Source organism: Cryptomeria japonica, chromosome 9 (assembly GCF_030272615.1).
Source record: "Cryptomeria japonica chromosome 9, Sugi_1.0, whole genome shotgun sequence".
Lineage (NCBI taxonomy): Eukaryota > Viridiplantae > Streptophyta > Pinopsida > Cupressales > Cupressaceae > Cryptomeria > Cryptomeria japonica.
The window spans coordinates 559,327,696-559,344,795 of NC_081413.1; the positions used below are offsets into that span (position 1 = coordinate 559,327,696).

At 32.8% G+C, this 17,100-nt stretch overlaps 1 protein-coding gene across 5 annotated transcripts; it reads right to left on the reverse strand.

The window, feature by feature from the left end:
* Positions 1–1,583: 1,583 nt before the first annotated feature.
* LOC131070826 (transcription factor TCP24) lies at positions 1,584–16,471 on the reverse strand. 5 transcript variants are annotated; one of them, XR_009358975.1, is made up of 4 exons: positions 15,657–16,471; positions 9,880–10,121; positions 6,207–6,364; positions 1,584–2,164 (listed from the first exon to the last, which is right to left on the reverse strand). XR_009358975.1 is itself a non-coding variant. In XM_058006492.2 (2 exons), exons 1-2 carry the CDS (start codon positions 15,666–15,668, stop codon positions 13,683–13,685), a joined length of 705 nt encoding a protein of 234 aa, XP_057862475.1. In that variant the 5' UTR covers positions 15,669–16,471; the 3' UTR covers positions 12,986–13,682. The 5 variants fall into 5 exon arrangements, 2 of the variants coding, with proteins under 2 accessions (XP_057862475.1, XP_057862483.1); XR_009358974.1 differs by lacking the exon at positions 1,584–2,164 and having other exon boundaries at positions 5,798–6,364; XR_009112411.2 differs by lacking the exons at positions 1,584–2,164; positions 9,880–10,121 and having other exon boundaries at positions 5,798–6,364.
* Between the last annotated feature and the right edge of the window lie 629 nt (positions 16,472–17,100).

Here is a 17,100-nt window from a genome sequence, read left to right on the forward strand (position 1 = left end):
ATTGGGTCTTTTAAATAGATTGTGTATCATCAAGGAAAGAATTATGACTTAGTTGAATCAACTATGATCCTTGGCTAACCATCTTTGAGTTTCTTTTGTATTAATTTCATGTACAAATAAACACATATTTTACTCCTATGTCTAGTATGCATTGTCATTTGCATTATTAATTCATGTGTTTATTTTATCAAATCGAGTAGCAAATAGAATGCAATGTTCATAGAAATCTATACAAGGATATTGAAATGAGGATTAAAAGCATGTATATTTTTGGGGATTAGAGAATCAAATAAACATTTTGAAGTTCAATTGTTTATCTTCCCACTTATTGGAGATAAATAAAAGTGCAAGGTAGAATTGAAGTCCCACTTATTGTAATTATCTTCCCAAGATAATTAAGAAGGTACCATGGCCACTACCACTAACATAAGACTAGTTTTTCCTCCACATTAGGGGTTTCCACGATAAAATGTGAGGTTTGTGTGAATTGTTCCAAGTTTGATTTTTGTTTTATTCACAATATTATATTTGCTTAAGTAGACTTTATTTGCATTAGTAAGTGGCAAGTAATTAAAAACAATTTGTTGACTCTTGAACTCTATTGCAAAGTTTACAAATCAACAAAGTGTGTGTAATGTTCCCTTTCTCCAAGTGAGATCACCTAGAAGAGATTATTCATCTATATTATTCCTAAAAACTAATTAGATTGATGCAAGGGAATAATTTAATTAATTAAATGTTAAATAGTCCTAAGTCCTTTGGATTATTTACATTTAATTAATTATCAGTTGGTCACAATTTATTTTATAAAATGACTTTATGATTTAATGACAAATTAAAGTAAAGTCACTTTTGGAGGGAAAAGAAAAAAATGAAAGAAATAAAATAAAGTATTACTTTTGAAAAGGAAAAGTATTGTAAAAGGAGGAAAAAGTGAAATGAGGATTCATTTTTGAGTTGTTATTTTCAAAGAAACTTTTCCTTGAGAGCTTGAAAGTTTTAGCTTGCAGGTTTAGTAAACCCTAGAATGAAAACCCTAGAGGTTTTGGCTATTAGGATGGAAACCCGGATCAACCTACTTGGTGAATTCATCGCAGGATTCACAAGTGCAGATCATTGATCAATTTTCATGAAGATTCGATGATCTATCTCGCAGATTTTCAAAGGGTTTGTTATTTTATGTATGGAGGCATTTCTAGTATGTGTTTCCTGATGGCATTATGCATTTTCTAATTTGTAAGAACAACAATACATTTCTATATCAAAAGAATATTGCTCGCTTATTTAGATTCTCTATATTTAATTGATTGATTTCCTTGAAAATCTATATTGTTCATCTTGCATGTTCAATTTGCATGTTTGCATGTTATAATATTACATTATGATGAAACAAAACATGAATAAAAATGAATATCTAAATAAGATTTGAAGCATTATCCAAATCCGGGATATTTAAATGAGCTTGAAACTTCTAAATCACTAATTCCAATAAAATATAGATGATAAATGTTTCATATAAATGAATACAAATGAGCTCATGGCAAACTAAATTTGAGCTCCACATCCACAAACTGCCTGCACATCTCCGCATAAAAACTGTTCTCCAACTAATAGCTCCAAGTTTTGAACAAAAATGAATAAAATCCCAAAAGTGTCAGCTCATGAACATTTTATTCCCCCTTTTTCATAAACTAAACACTTCAAATCAATATATTCCATTGAAAAATCATGTTAAAGAGGAAGAGGAATTCTCTATATCCATTAATCTATCCATGAGACAAATTGGCAAAAAATGCTAATTCCAAAATACCAACATTTACAAAACCTCTGAGACAATTGCAAATTGCCTTTTACATGAACCAATTGTTGGAGAAATTGTTAGCATGATTGCAAAAACACTCTTTATTGCAAAGTTAACAATTTCATCGCCAACTATTAAAATACTCTATATCTTCATTTGATCCCCCATTGTTTAGCTTCCCTGAGATGCTCTCGATCATCCAAAGGTCATCTTCATCACTAAATCTAATTGTTAGCTTTGAAACTGTCTTTTCAGAGAATTTTGAGTCTTCAACATTTTTTGATGAAAATTGACTGCTTTGGTTGCTCAAAGCAACTTTCTCAATCCAATTTACAAATCAATTGCTAATATAGTTATCCATGTCTGCACAACCAAATGACATGCAGTTCAAACACAAACTGTAAGTCTTGTAACCTTAAAAACATTCTGCAACATATCATAATATAACTATTTTTCATTCCCTCAATTTTGAGGACACATAACAATGAGAGTTGGTTTTAGCATTGAATTGCAACACAAAAATGGGGAGAGGATGAGCATTAGAGAATACAAAAATATATCTTTGCAGTAGATATAAATATATCATTACAATAGGCTTGAATATATTATTGAGTATATTTGAAAGATAGAATGTGTAGATTTGAGGGAGATATAAATTGAATCTAAGAAGGAACAATGTAATGGAAAGAAGCATCAATCTGAAGTTAGATATTAATCCTGATATGAAACACACATCCAATGATCAATTGGAGCAAACATCAATCCAGATCAGAAAGACATATTAAGTAGCAAGTACGAACCAAGATTAGGCCTATAACAAATTAGATCTAAATTTATTATACAAAGCAGATAATAGCATTAATAATTACCTTTGTGGTATGCCTAAGTATGTGTTTAGCGTATGCACGATAAGTTAGCATTTATGCTATAATCTCTTATACATATGTTGAATGCAAAATACATTTGCATGAAGATAAATCTGTTTGTAACAAGCAATCATATAGGCAAGGGAAGGAGGTGTAAGGAAGGGGAGTAGTTATAAGATCATCATCTAAGTAGGCCACCCTGAGTGGATGTCCAATGTGCCTGCCACTGGGACCAAGAGGGTGAGCATCCACTATTGGGCTTAGATAGGTGGATTACAAGGCCGCCGATTGAATCTCCTCTCCCAACCCTACAAGACTATTGACTTAAATGGATGAGGCATGAATAGGGAAAGAAGATACAAGTGCCCAACTAGGTAGACCATCACGAGTGGATGTCCAATGTGCCTGCCACTAAGGCCAAGAGGGTAAGTGTCCACTCTTGGGCTTAGTGCAGGGATGGCTTTGGGCAGACCTCTCATGCTTCCTCCTCCAAACTCTCCTGTGATTGAATACTAGGTAGTAATATAGATATGGTCTTTTTATTGATTTGAGATAATTACATGTTCTCATCTAACCCTAATGATTGAAAAGTGCATATGTATAGATTGCGTTTGCAGGATTTAAATAAGGTTTTACCTTGTTAAAAGGTAGTTTACTCAGTAAAAGGATATATCTCTAATCATATCCCATCTCTTGCTTTTTATTGAAATTGTAATTCTAGGGCAAATTCTAGGATAAATCTAGAAGGGAACATTAGAGTGTTGAAGGATCAATAGACTTGTGGTGCCATCTAAAGGACGACTGAGGCTAGCTTGAGAAAATAATAATAAGTCTTTATAAAAAAGGATAAATCTAGTCACATGAACTTAGCCAGCAAATGTAGAGTCAATGAAATCAATGAACCCATTGTCAACAATGTACTTGTGGCCGAGAGTTTTCAAGTTCTTCCAGACATGAGAAACAATCCAAAGAAGGCTAGTCAAATTGTTGTAGATAGTGGAATTGACATGAGTGTGACAGAGGAAGCTTCTTGACTCCTATCCTATCCCTTATAGTTGGTTTGTGTTTTTCTGGTGCTTATGTTGTTATTTATCTTTTGGATGATTTCTTGATGATTGAGGCTTGGCTGCTCTTATGGAGCCTAATATTGTGTAATGTATGGCTGAAATTGTTCTTGAAATAAGAACATCTCTATCTGCAAATTATCAACCTATTCAGTTTTTTATGGTGCTACAATTCTTATGATTTGATCTTGGTAGTGGAAGAAGCCATCTCTTTGGTCCTGCATATGAAAATGGGAAGAAAGCATTTTTGTAACGAGTACTCGAGGGCCCAAAAGCAAAGCTTTTAAACAGCCACAATGTGCCAACCTTTTAAGCGCTAACGAATTTTATGCTCCCCCGTCTTAAGTCCAGTCCATGTGCACGACCAATCTAAAAATTACTCATTACATCCCCAGACCTAGCACCCAGGGTCCAATCTCAACCGTTAACACAATTTACTTCTTGGGTTCTGCAGGCTTATTGTGTTTTTCAGAACATGGACTTAAGTTGTTTTATACAATTTATTCCTAAGATCAATGTGAACCTCTTGTCTTCTTCGTGGGAAAAGTTGTTAATCAAAGAGCTTACAATTAGAATGGGATTGTGTATACGACTATAAGATCCATCCACCCATTTTGAAGATGAGGAAATCATATGAATTTTCTTTAAACTCTAAGAAGTATATGGGAATCAACTTTGAAAGAGAACTGGATCTGCATAAGTGGATCACATTTAAGGCTGTTTTTGGATGATACTGTATTTTCGGATGGACTATATAAAATACTTAAATAGACTGCAAGGGGCTAACCAAACCTCATTGGGAATGTGAGCAACTACGGAATTTGTCACCCTGATGATTCCTCTTTTTATGATATGGGCGGGAATGTAGCACCACAGCACCATGATGGAAAGCTTTTCTGGACTGAACCGTACGGGATTCGAACCCCTGGTAATGCCCCGGACATTCCGATCGCTCTTATCATTTCACACAATTTCTAAGTACTCATTAAGTTTTCTTACAAATATTCAAATTTATATGTGAAGAGTACCAATAGATAACATAGTTCTAATAACCGTCACCTTATTGTCATGTTGACCCCCCAATATCCGTCATAGTGAAAACACCATTAATAAATTTGTTTTGTACTAATAGTCAATCATTTTTATAAAAAAATTCATAATTGACCATTTATTTGTGCACCAGTATAATTCACAAAAGTCCAATTTAATCAATATATGATATGCATCTTAGCAATCAATATAAAGGCATTTTTGTTGACTGTAAAGGGTTACCCAAAATCATAGATCAATTAAGGTCAAAGAGTTTAGAAGGGAATATCATGCTAACACACCTTCCACCTCCTTGTAAGAGTAATGTACAAGTTAAAATTTAACCAAACAAAATGTTGAACTCATCTTAAGGGTAGGAGGTAGTCAATCATTCTTTTCAAAACAATTATGTGTAACTTTCTATTTCTCAATGTTGCAATAAGCATGAGGACTTTCCTCATACTTTTCAAATAGATATCATAAAGTATTTTTTTTTAATATTTCAATTCTTTCTTGCTAGTATGTATCATTATTGATCAAATGTATTCTAGACTAAATTTAGTTCTATTTAATTTATATTTATATTGAATTAATTTTTATTTTTTTTAGTTTAAATATTAATTTATAATAAAATAGAATCCTCGCTATTTGTCTTCAGCTAGATTCATATTTTGCATGTAGAACTTTACTGGATTTGAATTCTTGGTATTTAGTATTTTAGAAGAACATTTATTTTATAGATGATTCTTTTCTATTGTAAGATATCTCTCGACATGTTTTACATATTTTAAAGATAGGTATACTAGTTATTATTTTAGTTGAAACTTTTTTTTTGAAGGGTTTATGATTTGTATAGTGGTAAGAAAAAGAATATGACAAATATCCTATCATGAAAATCAAGGACGTTATTAAGGCTAAAATTAAGATCCCCAAAAAGTTAGAGACGAGGAGGACAATAACAAAACTAAAAGATCAATCAAACTTATAAGATCTATTTATATAAAGTTCTTAAACAAATGGATCCCAATATCAATAATTCTAACAAGATCTAAAAATTATGAATAAAATTGCCAACCAGAAAGAAAGAACCACTAAGATGTAAGAGATTCAGACACTTATGAGGCTTTTCCTAGCACTCTTGCAAAGTATGTAATCTCTAAGTAAATCTATAATCCGATGTTAATAATTTGCAAGATGTTGAGGAAGGGAAAGCCCCATAAATGTCTACTTTGCCAGTCGCCTAAATGGAGAAATCGCACTTAAGTAGGCTAAATACCAAAACTGCCAGTCTGTGGACTTTTTGATAGATTTTATCGATTTGAAGAAGCTTCAGACTGGCAGTCATTCTCATAAAGACGCGCATATGTGAAGACAACTATGGTGGGGCTGTTTTATCAAATCAATGTAAAGAGAAAAAGAAGTGATTGATTGATATCAAATGCCAACCTAATCAGCTCATGACATGATGGTTTGTATGGGGATTCCACCCAAGGAATAGCACACTGGTACGTGTCTTTTGTCATCATCAGAGGCCCAGTCTTCTATTTCAACATCATCTAAGAATGGTACGCATCCTTCTTATTTCTTGCCTTTCCAGGATGAGTCTGCCATGCAAAAGATCAAACGTCCATTATTGGCTTTTAAAAAAACACAAATCATAAAAGTTAGAGCAATTGTTAGATGGACTGAACTACCTATGTTAAGGAAATAAACATTTGAAGGCATGGATCACTAATTAAGTGGCGCTTTCAATCAGTCAGATGCACAAAAAGACTTCTCCCTTTTGTTGACAGCAGGAGATGATGCCCAAAAGTTAAGTCTATTCTCTGTGTCAAGGCCAATAATCTTCACAATCTGATTCTATGTAGATGACATGATTTATAATATAACAAATAAGCTGACGGTTGATGATGCTTACTTGGAGAACTGATAAGTGAATTTGAGATAACAGGCTTGGGAGTAATGCATTATTTCCTTAGCATGGCATCTTCGTTTTACAAAGTGAAATGCAAGTAGGAGGAAGATTTGCCCAATAAATTCATGATAGTGAATTGTGAATCCGTTACTATACCCTAATCTTTGAGGGACAATCCAGTGAAAGATAATGGCAGTGCAACAAAGTACATATTGTAGTAATACTGAAGAGTTTTGCGTACTCTTGTGCAATCATTGGTACTACACCTGATACATTGTATGCTGTGAGTTTAGTTTAGGGTATATAGAACCAAAGAATTAGGTAGCCAAAGAGAATTAGGTGTGGATGAGACAAGTAAATTTGGTATATGTTGTCTTCATTGTGATCAGCACACTGGTTGTTTAAATATAAGTACATTAATTGTTCAAGCTCGATATAAAAGATAGTTTAATATAAGTACATTACTAGTTTAAGTTCAATTTAAAGATAGTAAACTATATTAAAATTGAAAATGTGAAAAATTATACAATATCGCCATGAACTATACAAGTGGTCTAATGTGTCCCATCTTCAATTCTTTATTTATCCTTTGAATGAACTCTTTAACATTTACATTTCTAATTCCTTGGATGTTGGGTTTCCTGAGTTGGTTTTGCTGGTTAAAAGAAAACATTCTAAAAGGTTTTCGTCTTCTTTTGATATGACCCTTAGATCTCAAAAGAAGGGATCCAAAGGGAAATCCTAATGTTTTTTGGTTGCTCCTGGTTGGGGTACATGTTGTTCGAACTGCCTGTAGACTTTCCATGCATATGTTCTTAAAGACTTTCCATGCATATGTTCTTATTTATCAGGCAACTTTTCTTTCTGGAGGGGTCCATCTGCTTAGATTCCCTTTTCTTGGTTTTGATTTGTCTCTCTTTGTTTAGATTTGTTTTGTGGATAATCCTAAATATGTTTCGGGTCCCTTAAAAAATTGTTTTTAACTTAATTAAAAACATTTACATGTCTAAGACCAATATAATCAATTAGTAAGTGTGGAGCTGATTTTTAAGATAAAGAAGTAGCCTTTATACTTATAGTTTCATCTCTTTGGATAACGTGGTCTTTGTTGATGAGGTCATAAAGAATAATTGAAAAAAATCAAGAAGCAACCTATTTAAACCTTATATCCAAGAACGAATCTAGGGAAAGGTAGGGCTAAAAAGCATTAAAACAGTTCTGCAAGGGCTAGCAAGTAATCATAGGATGTTAGAGTTTGGCAAATATGGAATAGTTACAAATGTACTTAGAAGGTCTAAAATTTTGAGAGAAAGAAATATTAAAAGAGCAACTATTGAAGATTGTAAAGCATATTAAAATCATATAAAAATTGCTGAGTTTTTAGAGTTCTAAAGTACTAAGCTATGTGAGTGTGGAGTTTCAAATGCAATTTGTAGTTATTAACGCTTGTATGAGCTTCAAAAACCTTTGAAACATAAAGTTATTAGGAATAAAAAAATTAAATGTAGATTACAATAGTAACTCCTAAAGGGAAAAGAGAGTCTAAAATTATGGGAGAAATGGAGATCAATAATTAGGTTTAGAAAGTAGATTGTAATCATATTAAACTACATAGGACCTAGAGACCTTAGAAAGAACATGTATGCAAAAAGGGGATCTCCATTTGCAATTATAGCCATAATGAAGTAAAAATAGACCACAATACATAGATCTACATGCATAGGATAATGAGGGGAATGATATCACTAATTAAGTCAATAAATTCTATTAATAATGTGCATGCATGTGCAATTGTTAAAATCATAGAAAAAACCATAAAGGTATTTTACATGATAACAAGAGTTCAAGAATGCTTTGGAAAAAAGGGTACAAGGGGAATGCATAAATCAAAAGCTACGGTTCAAGTCACAGATATGAATACATGTAAATAGTTAAATCACAATGGAATGGGATTCAAATCTTGAGGATGAAAAATATAGTTGTAATTAATGAAGGTTTGTGGAAATCAAGTACTTCCACTCAAATAGAAACTTTAAACCCTACTAGACCTTGGCTTCTTGATAGATAACAATAAAATGGTAGATGAATGTGTTAAATGTGTAAAGAAGCTTTATGTTGCAATTATCAATTACAAAAGAGAGCAAAAGTCATGAATATAAATTTAGAGTGATTGAAATTATGTAGCAAATGAGTATATAGGTGCTTGTATGCACGAGGGAATATGCACATTTAATCCTTGGCCATCAAAAGTTTAGAGGTCAAATAAAATTTTACAATCTTGCTTGGTTGCATAAGAGTTTAATTTTCTTAATTTTGTTGTACACTCATACAAAAATTTTATATTGTATCAAGTTTCAAAGCTAAAACCTTGTTTTCCTTTATATTAAAACAACATAATGATTTAAGGTCCTAATAATTTATGTTGCTCTTGTTATTTTTTACTAATGGCCATTATAGGATAAAATATCATTTCAAGCTGATCAGGAATGAATGATGATAAAGACTATGTGGGCGATGATTGCAACAATAAATAAGTTCTTAAATAATGATGAAAACTACTTGGAGAATTGAAAAAGAATATATTGGCAAGTAAAAGGACACTACCTAATGAAGGTTCAAAGATAAAAGTTTTGACACAAGTTTTAGAATGCCTGATTTGTATATCAAGTTTGATGATATCTAAAGAAGAATGGGAAGAAAGAGTTTGGATATTTTGCAGAATAGAGATAGTTGAATCAAAGAAGCATTTTATTCTTGAGTGTGAAGCTCACTGTTATATTCAGAACAAATATACAGGGACTTAAAAATCTATTTGATTATAAGATTTGTTCAAAAAAAAAAATTGAAAAAACTAACAAACTCATCATCAAACTTTTTCACGATCATTCATCATTCTGAATGCTAGAAAGATAAAATTTGTTATACATAAATTATCTTTAACTTAAATGAATGTAAAAAGAAGTTAAATGTTGCATACTAGACATTTCTGCACATTTTATTAAGTGTTTTGGCTTTTCTGATTTTTGCTGCTAAAGACAAAGAAGCTTTGGTGAATGAATCGAACCATATGATAACTAAAGGTATTGTCGCCTAATGGCAAAATCGCACCCAATTAAATACCAAATAAAGCGCACTTTCTGAAAGATTTTCTCAGTCTGAAAAAGTGGTAATCATTCTCATAAAATATGGTGGGGAGGTTTTTACCATCACTGTAAGTGTTGAATTCGCGCCATAAGGTAAAGATAGCTCAAGAAAAAGACAAAAGAGGTGATTGATTCAGATATCAAACGCCAAATGATGGTCTGTATGGATATTCCACCCAAGGAATAGCGCACTGTTATGCGTCTTTTGTACCATCTATAATATATTCATCATGTAGGCACAACTGTGGGATGCCTTCTATTTCACCATCTTCTGAAAATGGTACTTATTCTTCTAATTTCTGCCTTCAAAATGTGTCAGCCATGCAAAAGATCAAACGTCAATTTTGGTATTAAAACTAAAAATAAATCATAAAAGTTAGAGCAATTATCAGCTGGATTGAACTATGTTAAGGAAAGAAACATTTGAAGGCATGGAACACTTATCAAGTAGAGCATTCAATCACTCAAGTACACAAACAGACTTCTTCCTGGTGTTCACAGGAGGAGATGTTGCCCAAAGGTGAGTCTATTCCCTGTGTCAAGTCCAATAACCTTCGCAATGTATGTCTATGCAGATGACTTGATTTATAATAAAACAAACAAACTGCCGATTGACGATGTTCACTTGGAGCAATGATAAGTGATTTTGACATAACAGACATGGGAGTACTGCATTATTTCCTTAGCATGGCATCTTCATTTCACAATGTGCAAGTATGTGGCAGATTTGCCTCAGAGATTTATGATGGTAAATTATGAATCAGTTACTATACCCTAGTCTTTGAGTGACAATCCAGTGAAAGATATTGAGAACAAGAAGGTACATGCTGTAGTAATACCGAAGATTAGTGTGTAGTTTTCTGCAACCATTGCTACTACACCTGATATATTGTATGCTGTGAGTTTAGTTTAAGGTTCATGCAGTAAAAGAATGTTTGGTCTATTCAGACATCAGAATATATTTTTGATTGTATTTATTAATTAATTAAAAATCAGATTATAATATATTTTTTATTTTCAATTAATTAATGAATACGGTCAAATATGGATCCTATGTCTGGGGAGATATTGTAATAAAAAATTTAAACAAACAAAGAGAAGTAGATGCAGACGGAACAAACAGTTTTGACACCTGATATAATGCTTTTTTTCATTGATTGGATATATAAATAGTGTCTCTCAATGCACATAATGTTTATATAATATATATAAAACCTGCTCTCACCATAAACATGTTGATTACGATAAATCAATTGTTTAAGATCAACCAATTGTAAATATACATGAACCATAGATAATTGTTATGCATTGTGTTTAAATATTTATACTGATCTCTTGGCCTTCGAAGAAGCTACAGCCTCCTTGTGATCTATAAGGAGGAAAAATGCATTGAAGCTCACTATGATTTTTGGGTTAAATATACAGACATTTTAGATCTACTTCATTATAAGATTTGTTCAAAGAGAATACGATTAAGAAAACTAACAAGCTTATCATTAAACTTTTTAACTGTCATTCTGAAAACTAGAAAGATAAATGAAACCTCATGAATGTTAGATATTGCATACTAAAGATTTCTACACATTTTATGAAGCGTTTTGGCTTTTCTGATTTTTGCAATTTATGGGACCTCATGAATGTTAAACTTCTGAATAGAAATCAGACTTACTTAAAGAAGTTAGATATTGCATACTAAAGATTTCTGCAAGTGTTTTGGCTCTTGCGATTGAATCTTAAACTTCTGAATAGAAATCAAGCTTATTTAAAAGGTTAGATATTGCATACTAAAGATTTCTGCACATTTTATGAAGTGTTTTGGCTTTTCTGATTTTTGCTGCTAAAGACAAAGAAGCTTTAGTGAATGAATCGAACCATATAATAACTAAAAGAAAGCGCACTTCCTGAAAGATTACCATATAATAACTAAAAGAAAGCGCACTTCCTGAAAGATTTTTTCAGTTTGAAAAAGTGGCAATCATTCTCATAAAGACACGCCTATGCGAAGACAAATGTGGTGGGGCGGTTTTTACCATCACTGTATGTGATGAAGTCGCGCAATAAAATAGAAAAAAGAAAGTGATTGATTGATATCAAACGCCTTCATAGTCAGCTCATGAAATGATGGTCTGTATGGGGATTCCACACAAGGAATAGCACACTAATATGCGTATTTTGTCCCATCTATAATATATTCATCATGTAGGCACAACTGTGTGATGACTTCTATTCCACTATTTTCTGAAAATGGTACTTATTCTTCTAATTTCTGCATTTCCAAGATGAGACAGCCATGCAAAAGACCAAACGTCCATTTTTGGTTTTAAAACTAAAAATAAATCATAAAAGTTAGAGCAATGATCAGCTGAATTGAACTATGTTAAGGAAATAAACATTTGAAGGCATATATCATTTATTAAGTGATGCATTCAATCACTCAAGTACACAAACAGATTTCTTCCTGGTGTTCACAGCAGGAAATGTTGCCCAAAAGTGAATCTATTATCTGTCAAATCCAATAACCTTCACAATGTATGTCTAGTAGATGACTTGATTTATAATAAAACAAACAAACTGACGATTGATGATGTTCACTTGGAGCAGTGATAAGTGATTTTGAAATAACAGACTTGGGAGTGTTGCATTATTTCCTTAGCATGGCATCTTCCTTTCACAATGTGCAAGTATGTGGCAGGTTTGCCCCAGAGATTTATGATGGTAAATTATGAATCAGTTACTATACCCTAGTCTTTAAGTGATAATCCAGTGAAAGATAATGAGAACAAGAAGGTACATGCTGTAGTAATACCGGAGATTAGTGTGTAGTTTTCTGCAATCATTGCTACTACACCTGACATATTGTGTGCTATGGATTTAGTTTTAAGATTCATGCAGTAAACGAATGTTTGGTCTATTCAGACATCAGAATATATCTTTGATAAATCAGATTATAATATATTTTTTATTTTCAATTTATTAATAAATACGATCAAATATGCATCCTATGTCTGATCTGAGGAGATATGTAATAAAATAACTGAACAAAAAGAAGTAGATGCAGAGGGGACAAACAATTTTAACACCTGATATAATGTTTTTTTCATTGATTGGGTATATAGATAGTGTCTCTCAATGCACAGAATGTTTATAAAACATATATAAAACCCGCTCTCACCAGAAACAACTGATGTGTTGATTAAAATTAATCAATTGTTTAAGGTCAATCAATTCTAAATATACATGAACCATAGATAATTGTTATGTATAGTGTTTAAAAATTTATGGTGATCTCTTGGCCTTCGAAGTAGCTACAGCCTCCTTGTGATCTATAAGGAGGACGAATGCATTGAAGCCGTCTTGACCCCTAGGGTGCATGCCAATCAGTTTGGTTGCTTGCAGAGTATTGAAAGATTTGAAGCAAAATAAAAAGACCAATAATATTTATTGAGACAACAGTTCTACAATTCCAGTGATGAAAAATTTAGTGTTTATGGCATTATATATAGAGAGAGTGTTTATGATACTATATATATAGAGTGTTTATGATATTATATATATAGAGAGAGAGAGATCAGATTTGGTGAGTTTTAAGACTTAAACATCATAAAGAATATGGTTAAAATAATGTCCTGTGGAGAAATATCCCTTAATCCTATAAGGAAAGAAGACGATTATTCTTACACCGAATGCTTATCTACAGACTGCTACAAATGTTTATATTATCAATTTAAAAAAACTTGTACCCCACAGAAATAATACGATATGCAAAGTCAGAAAATTATACGCATTATGGCCAAGAACTTTCTTCATTCGCAGTCGCACTAATATCTTAACTCCAATTGATTGTTACAAAGAACATTTGGCACATCACAAATAAAAGTGATCTTCAAAAACAAATGCATTGTCATAGTTTGGGGAGGGAAATCCAAAATCAGAAAGTAAAGGTGATAACGTATCACTTGAAGAACAAAAATGTTGTGTGCTTGTGTCTTCCCGAACAGGGCTTTGAATAAAAGCATTGAGATTTGATTCATCTTGGGGGAAAGATGATTCACTTGTCAAAATAGAGGCATCCTGATCCGGGTAGCTTGAAGTTGAATCATGCAACTCCATATTAATGTTCAACTTCGGCTTAGTTCTCTCGCGAGCCCTATCCCTGGCCTTGGCTCTGTGTTCAACTCTTTCTCTGTCATTCTCTTTGTGCTTCCTACACGGCACTGAACGAGACACTCTTCTCTGCAACTTGTTGTCTGTAGGAGACTGTTGATTGGAGTTATGGGTAAGAGGAGAAGAAGAAGATGGAATGTTTTCTTCCGATTCCAGAAATTGGGTCGGTGAAAGATGATTCATTGCAGGCTGGGCCTGCTGCAGAAGCCACTCCACTGACTCGGTAGGCTGCTTGAAGCCAAGCCTATCATGGATGTCATAAAATTTTATGGCCGTTTCAGAGGTCAACCTTATTCTTCGATCTCTCAGCCCTCTGCAAGTCTGCACCTTACTATATCTGTCCCCGTTATTCAACGAGTCCATTGCACCCAAACTGTTTTTTCCAAAAACAATCTGTTTCCAAATGCTGCAAATCTTAGGCTCTTAATTCAGATAACATCGGGTGCAACTCCTTTAACCTCACTCTATTTTAACATTAAACAGTTCAACAACAAATTTAAAATTAAAAAAAAAAAAATTATTTAAAATCTCAGAAAACAAATTTAGTTTTGATGTTCTCACTCTACTTCCTATAAATCTCATCAGATTATTTAGTATGATCTAAACTTTTTACACAATTTAGTCTAGAAATCTACTACTTATCTGCATGGATTGTTGAAACTATTTTACTCTATTTAAAATCTCAAAAAAACAAATTTAGTTTTGATGTTCTCTTGCTCTCTATACATCTAATCCTGATGATGGACCATACAGTATGATCTGAAATATTGATAAAAATATTTGTATACAATTAAATTAAAAAACTACTACTTATCTTCATGAACTGTAGAAACTACATTACTTTAATTTAGCACAGTATTTTCAAATAAAAAGACAGATATTTCAAATAATGACTATTTCTGATAAAATGACAAATGTTAGGCTCTTACTTCAGAAAACAGTTCATGCAACTGTTTTAACTTCACTCTACTTAAACATCAAAAAGTTAACCATAAATTTTATATATATATATATATACAATCACAGAAAACAAATTTTATTTTATTTTTCTGAAATTCAAAACACAAAACGATGTTTTCAAATAACAAAATAGATACATTAAATAAATAACTCTTTCTTACAAGACAACAAATCGTAGATTATTAATTCATCAGTTTAACTTTCCTTTACTTTAAAATCAATGACAAATTAAAAAATAAAATAAAAAAGATATTTTAAAACCACAGAAAACAAACTCAGCTTTCATTCTCTGCAACTCAACATAAAATCTTTAACTAACAAAACAGATACATCAAATAAACGACTCTTTCTTAAAAGAGGACAAACCGAATTTACATCTTTGAAATTGAGTTATTTATAAGCATTCGGATGCAAATAGAAAGAAACTATTTTAAAATCTGTTTTTTTTTTTCATATTTACCTGCACAGATCAGAGTCAAATTTTCGTAGTGGGTAATCATTTACGTAATGTTTACAAGGGTCAAATATCCAGATTTGTAAGGAGATCACCTAAAACAATATTAATCTTCTAAAATATTAAAGAATCTTATTCACAATCAGCCTCAATTTTTACAGGATTTAAAAAACAATATCCCTCTACAAATTTTGTACTTCAGAAACTATTCATTATATACTGCACAACAAAAAAACCGCTTTCATGAAAATTAGATTTACCTGACAAACCATCAACTTCGGAGCCCTTAAACAGCAAGGTGTGAAGCTAGTAAATAAGGTGTAAGAAGCAGAATTATCCAGCCATTAATATTGATAAGGGTTATGAAGATTTACGACGACATCGATTCCACTCTTGGGGGCTGGCGATCCAGCTCAGTCGAATTTTCAACTAACCATACGAACCAGTGTTCCCCTGAACCTGAAAGAAGGTTACCAATTCCACTGTTTAAGAATACAGAACATTTGCCCTCAATGTTAAAGATTTATGTACTGTCAGGGCCGGCCATTGGGCGACGCACTATTAACATAGCGATTCAATGACATTATTACGCATTGGGATTTGGGAGCCCTAAATTTCTTGAGCTCCATCTACATCTTCATACAGACAGGTCAAATAGAATGAATCTGCCCGAAATCCCTCATTTCGTACCCGTTCACGATATTTAAAATGTGTTAGGGCTTTAAATCTCTTGAGCCTTGATTGGTAACCATACTCGAAGCGTACCGTGAGGGGATCTGAAGCCAATAAACGACGACTGGCAGCTTTGATGCGGAAAGCAGAACAAATCTTATGAAAAGTTATTGGCTGCAGCCTGCCCCTTCTGTGCTTCTGGTATGTTGGCATTGGACGACTGCCTGGAATTATTAAGCAATCGTCCTTTTCATTTTCTTCAGCAAATCAATAGCTGGGCATTTCACCGCTGGTTGTCTGGTCAAATACAGATCTAAGATAATTATTTGAGAAGCCGTCCTTTCCATTTAATTCAAGAAAGGAGTAGCGGGAAATTTGACCGCTTGGTGTCTGGTCATATACAGCCTGCTTGGTCACAAGCAAATAATGCGCTGAACAGCTATATTAATAGCACCCTAAAATATATCTAGGTCTAATGAATTCATAATTTTTTTATGATAAGGGTTTGTGTACAAATTCGTTTGTGTTATTTGATATCATTTAGGAGAGTTTCTTTGGTTAAGCATAAGGACTTAGAGGTATCCATTCGACCAAATTCACTTGAGGCACAATCTCGACCTCATCTCTTTTAGTTGTAGGATCCTTGCACTAAGCAAGAGTTGATCCCTCTTGAGCTCATTAAGAACTTTCAATTCACCAATATTGGTCATAGTAATTGGTTAGAGCCTTCAAAGATTTTCTTAAATTTATTTCTTTAGGAATGAAAAACGAGTTTTATTAGACATAGAATTGTTGCTCAAAAAGCCAATAATGCTTGGAAAGAGGTTGGATGGAAAGATAAAGTTCTTATTGCTAAGTACTTCAAACCTCAAGCCTCTAGTCAATTCTTAAGCATATGGAAATCTTGGCGACTAATTTGTCGTCTTCTTCAATGGAAATAGCAAAGTCTTAGTCATGGTATGAGTTTCTTTGCTTCTTCTATTTGGTGGATTAGATTGATCTATTCTCAAGAGCAGCCTCTTACCACTAATT